Genomic DNA, 6,000 nt, shown 5'->3' on the forward strand with positions numbered 1-6,000 from the left:
TTAACCACTGAGCCATCTCTCCGGCCTTTCCTCCAGGGCTGTCCTTACCAGATCTTGTACTTTTTATGTGCATTATAAAGAGAAGGAGACAACACTCAGAACTAGGAAGCACACATTCCCTCCCTTCCCCTCCTGTCTTCTTTCCCTTTCCCTTCCCCCCTTTCCCCCCCTCCCCTCTTCCCTCCCTTTCCCCTCTTCTCTCCCCTTCCCTCTCCTGTACTCTCGCCTCCCCTCCCCTCTTCTCTTTGGGGAAGATAGACAGACATATTGTTTTGGGAGACGGGAAATGAAAATCCAAAACTGCTGACCTTGATAAGAAACAAGAACCTGCGTCCTTATGGGCTTGAGGCCGTTGTTTAGATATGTTTATGGTATCCTCAGTTTTTACTTTGGCTTGTTGAGTTTTTCTGGGATGACTTTTAATCAGGTGACTAGAGTCCATTAAATTTCAAGGTGGTGTCTGAATGTATTTTCTAGATTACAGATAATCAATAAAACGATTACATTAGTCAATAAAAGGATAAGATGATGTTTATAGAGATGATGGCTTTCATGTATTCTTGATATGAATTTCAGAGTTGGAAAAGGGAATTATTCCTATTAATTTTAGTACTATTTTAAGAACTAATGCTCTAAAAATAATAGCATATATGTCATTTTAATTCACATCCATTTAATATACACATATCCTTTTTAAGAGATATGAAGCTCTTTGAAATTTGAATATGGATGCATGCATATTAAAGGGCCCACTATATATTCAAAACAGGGCTTCTATGCTTTTTAAATTATTTAAAATTATTGTTACTATTTTAATGTATATGGGTGTTTTGCCTACGGGTGCGTCTGTGCTCTACCTGTGTGCAGTACTCCCAGAGGCCAGAAGAGGGGACTGGATCTCCAGGAACTGGAGTTACAGAGGGTTGTGAACCACCATGTAGGTGCTGGGAACTGAATCCAGGCCCTCTGCAAGAGCAGCCAGTGCTCTTAACCGCTGAGCCACCTCTTGGGCCCCTATCTCTGAGTCTTTCTTTCATTTTTCTAACTCAGTCAGTAGCAAATGCTAGCACAGCAATATAGAAAATTGAGCATGGTAGAATTTCACTATAGAAAATCAGCTTTGAACAAAGCAAAATAAGTGTAAACATTAGCAACAGAGATAAAACCCGTACCTGCGTCAGGGAAAGCACAGGGAAGTTAACAGGAAGCCTTTGTGAAAGGAAGCTCATGGGAACCCTCTCTCCACCCTCACTCCTGACCCTGGGGGAGGACATGAACCTCATGGGAACCCTTCTGACCCCGGGGGGGGCGCACATGAAGTTCACGAGAACCCCCCCCCGAAGACACACATGCACCCCAGCCGCCAGAGGTCTTTCCATTTGAAGCCTGTGTCTTGTGCTATCTTTACGATAACTCAGAAAGTGAATTATTCTCTGTCCCTCCCTCTCAGAGGCTATGTTATGATGTTTTATGTCACAGTGTTTTACTCATGGAAAAATAATTAAAACTGTTTGTGTATAAGGAAAGCCATTTATCAAGATTAATTAGATTTTTCTATCTCAACCCCTTCCTCTTAGGATAAAATACATTAGTCAATAAAATGATGAAAGAGAAACGGAAAGATAACATAATCTGGAAGGGAATATTCTGAAGATAATTCAGAAATGATTGTGTTGTTCCTCATGGTGTTCTCCTTAATTCCTGTGGCGAACCTGAACCCCGGGTGAATTCAGAGTGTGCTTGTCACCTGTGCCCCCAGCTGACCCTGCTGGATCTGCTGTCTTCAGCATCTTCTAGAGTGTGACTGGATTCGAGCAGGGCTTTACGTGTGCTGTGCGGTGCTGGCGCCCAGCTCACGACACTGTATCCGTGCTGAGAGGATGTGAGAGGTTTGCCACACCTCAGGTCCCCGCTATGTGAGAGATGGAGGGGTCTTGGGGCGTTCTCGGGGCAGCATCTATTTCTGTCAGTGTTGGAAGGGAACTCTAAGGAATGTCTAGATCATCCCTTCCAAGATCCTACTTCACTAGTGGAAATGGATCTGCAGTGGCCAGTAAACTCTCTGCACAAAACACAAATATTAAACCGGACAAGGATTTGTAAAAATAGATAATGATTTCAAGACTCTGGACATCAAATGAAAACAATAGATTGAAAAGCATTGATTTAAAGAAAACCCCTGCTATATGTCCTTTTGAATATGAATAATGGAATACAAGTCCTTCCTGCCCAAAGTCACTCCCATTCTACCGGCTCCCTACCCTTTCAGCTTGGTTACAGAGAACGTCATTTTTACCTGATGTGCCTCATCACACAAAATGAAAAATAAAAGCTCTGCTTTCAGAAGGGATGACGTGGCTTGGGGAAGAAGAGATGAGAACATACAAATATATCAGCCAAAATAGTCGGTTTAGATATGGGGCAAACAAAAATACAGGCCACATCTCCACTGCTGTCCCTATAGATCAGCGTCTCACCCAGCTCTCCTCAGAGAAGCTTCTCACTGTTCTTGTAGAGGACCCGGGTTCGGTTCCCAGCCGGCTCACAGTCATTCGTAGCTCGCATTGCAGGGCTCCAGTGCTGCCTTCTCCCCTCTGCGGGCACCAGGCATGCATATGACGCACATTCATGCATGCAGACAAACGCTCATAAAAGAATCTAAAAGGGTGTGTTCCATATATTTACATGTATATTACGTATACAAAACTGAGACAATTTTTATACCGTAAGCTAAATAATTTACTACATAAAACAAATCGCCGTATAAATTTATAGGCAAATTAAGAACATTGACAGAAACTGAATGCTTTGGTTGATGCCAACGAAACCATGTCTGGTTTGCATTTGCCTTTGACTGTTGTAGCTTTTGTCCCTAACCCTGTCATCTGAGGGCATGTCTAATTCTGCCTGTGTTTCATTTTCTGAGGTGCAGAGAATTTGAATGGCAATAGTACTAAACCCTTTTAGTTTTCCTTAGGTTTAGTCCTTGTTTTTGTCTGTCTTAGTACAGCTAGACCAGAATAACACTGCCTTTCCCTACAGTGAGCTCATGTTTTCTTTCTTTGAAAAAGCTGTCACCAGGCTATGTTGGGGCAATAGGTAGCCAGGACCTGAGGACACCTTGCCTCACTCAGCTCTTATATAACCCATGCCTGGCAGTTTCTCTGAAGAAACCCAGTAAATAAGGTTTTTCCCCCCTTTTCAAAAAGTCAAATACCGCACACCGCTGACCTAAATGGACCCTTTGTGTTTGTTACCATGCAGGAACAGTCTTCCCGAAGGGAAGTGTGGGGCGCAGACGCAGAAGGTAGCGCATTTGAGAAATTAAAGAAATTAAAGAAACTGAAGGCCATGAACAGGGAATTCAGGGGAAAATAGTGGAAAATGAGTCCCTTCTTACTTTAAGGCTCCCATAGTCACTGTCGCATGTTAAAGCAAAGTAGCTGCAATGTGGAACAGCATTTATCTTGGGCCAGTTGTCCTGGCAGCCATTTTAAATCCCAGTGTTCTGGAGGCAGAGGCAGGCAGATCTTTGAGTTCAAGGCCAGTCGGGGCTGTGTAGAGAGATCCTGTCTCAAACAGCAAAACAAAATGTTATTCTGAAATAATAATGTAAAGATTTCTGTGTGCTTACCGTGTATGGTGGCTGAAGTTTGCCTTCACAGTGTGCATATGATGGCCAGATGCGCAAATCAGTTCTTCTTCCAATGTGTGGGCTCGAGAGATGGATCATCTTTTTAAACTGACAATAGATGTTTTTCATACAATGCATTCTGAGTACAGTTCCTCCCAGATCCTCTCCACTTCCCTACCCACACTAATCCACACCCTTTCTTTCTCTCTTTAGAAAACCAACAGGGTTCTAAAAACACACAAACAAAAGATAAAGTAAAAACAGACAAACCAGAAAAGGACAAAACGAATAAATAGGAAAAAAAAAAGACCCAAAGGAAAAGCACAAGAAACAGATGTGCAGATGCAGACACACATTTGCCCACACAGAAGTCTCCTAAAAACACAAGATCGAAACCATAAGGAAAAAAAAACCCAGACAGAGTATCGAGACAAAGACAAAACAAAAAAACCAACAGTAAAACCCCTCTAAAAATAGCGATGGCTCATTTTGTCTTGACCATCTACTGCTAAGCTTGGGCTCACCCTTAAGGGTGGTTTGTGTACCCAGCGAGGCTCCTTTGGAAAAAAAAAAATAAGTTTTCCTTTGCAAATAGTTGTCAGTTGGAGATAACTTCTGGGTTAGGGATGGGGGCCTGCGTCCACTCCCTCCCTCAGCAGCGGGATCCCATCTGACTTAGACCTATGCAGGTCCTGTGCAAGCGGCCACAGTCTCTGGGAGTTCCTGTGTGCCTTGGTCCTGCTATGTTTAGACGGCCTTGTTGTTTCTTTGGTGTCTTCCATTCCCACTGGCTCTCTCCACCTCATGTTCTACAGAGTTCCTTGAGCCCCAAGGGGAGGGCTTTGAGGGAGACGTGATCTCTGAGTGAGTGTGGACCTCTGCCCTGTTCCCATCACCGCAGGAGGAATGAGCCAGGCAGTCTTAATCCCTGGGAAGCCATAACACTGTGCTCTTTGTGCAGGCTCGGCCAGTGGATTACCCCAAGGACTACCTCTCCCATCAGATTCCTATATCGTTCCACAAACACTGGCACATTGACCCGGTGAAGGTGTATCTCACGTGGCTGGCACCCAGCGAGGAAGACGGTGCCACGCAGGAGACACAGAAGGATCCACGAGAAGAGTTATAGAACAGAACCTGGGAGGAGCCGAGAGAGGGTCACCCCGTGTGCCGAGCTGTGGTTCAGCTGCTTGGATATGCCACATGAACAGACACTTCTCAGCCTTCGTGGAAATTGGGTATTTTTTGATGGGTGGACTCGGGGGGAACCGGGGGAAATTCTTTGTTTTGAGTGATGTCGTTATTGTAACACAGTGATTACTGTGCCTCTTTTTTTTCTGAGCTGTGACTCAACAGCTTTGTGACTGTCACGAGAAATAAATGGTACCCGAAGTCCTTTTCTGTTCTCTTTGTTGTAACGGGGATTCTAATACAAGAATGTGACCGACTGTCATGCTATATAAACATTGAGTCTCCTGATATGGATAGTGCTAGTGGGATGAACCTTTAAACCAGCAGTTCTCAACCTGTGGGTTGCGACCCCTTTAGGGATAAAATGACACCTTCACAGGGGTCACCTAAGACCATCAGAAAAACACAAAGATTTACATTACAATTCAAAATAGTAGCAAAATTCCAGTTATGATGTAGCAACGAAAACAATTTTATGGTTGGGGGGGTCACCACAGTATGAGGAACCGTATTAAAGGGTCGCAGCATTAGGAAGGTTGAGAACCCTGCTTTAAAGGGTCCTATTGATGATGGAAATTAGTTCCCGGGAACTCAGTAGAAATGAGGTACTAAGGCTGATTCATAAAACGTAAAAGTCATTGTGAAATCCCCTCGCTCGTACAATCATGGTTGCTGTTTGTTACCTCCTCTGCTGGTTACACCCCAGAAATAGAGACTCGAGAACAGCTACTTATGCTCTCCCGGAAGTCCTCTGCTGTAGCGAGTGTCGAGTGTCGCCAGGAGTTCAGATGCTGGGCCCACAGGTCTCTTCTGTGTCAGCAAACCCCGTGGGAGTCCCAGGATCCCGTGGGAGTCCGAGGATGTGAGCTGCACCGGGAGCTGGAGTCATGCGCGCTTTTCTCCGAGTCTTCCTTAATAACTGGCTTCTGGCTCAGGATCGACAGCGTTCACTCTGGCCGCTGCAGCTTGGTCCTCATGGAAGGGACAACACGGGGTTTGGCAATTTCCCTGGGTCTTAAGGAATGAAATGGAATAGAGGAGACGGAGCTGGGAGGCGCCCGCGCCGGCAGACGGAGCTGGGAGGCGCCCGCGCCGGCAGACGGAGCTGGGAGGCGCCCGCGCCGGCAGACGGAGCTGGGAGGCGCCCGCGCCGGCAGACGGAGCTGGGAGGCGCC

General features: G+C 45.5%; 1 protein-coding gene across 1 annotated transcript in view; it reads left to right on the top strand.

Annotated features, from left to right (window-relative positions):
• B3glct (beta 3-glucosyltransferase) overlaps nucleotides 1-5,029 on the top strand; it is a 90,748-nt gene extending 85,719 nt beyond the window's left edge. Inside the window, 1 exon segment of the mRNA XM_050161961.1 lies at nucleotides 4,596-5,029. Coding sequence (XP_050017918.1) covers nucleotides 4,596-4,763 — 168 coding nt within the window. The 3' untranslated portion in view covers nucleotides 4,764-5,029.
• The last annotated feature ends 971 nt before the right edge of the window (nucleotides 5,030-6,000 follow it).

This window comes from Alexandromys fortis, unplaced genomic scaffold (genome assembly GCF_014885135.2).
Source record: "Alexandromys fortis isolate MF-2015 unplaced genomic scaffold, M_Fortis_MF-2015_v1.1 scaffold_118, whole genome shotgun sequence".
In the NCBI taxonomy this organism is placed as follows: domain Eukaryota; kingdom Metazoa; phylum Chordata; class Mammalia; order Rodentia; family Cricetidae; genus Alexandromys; species Alexandromys fortis.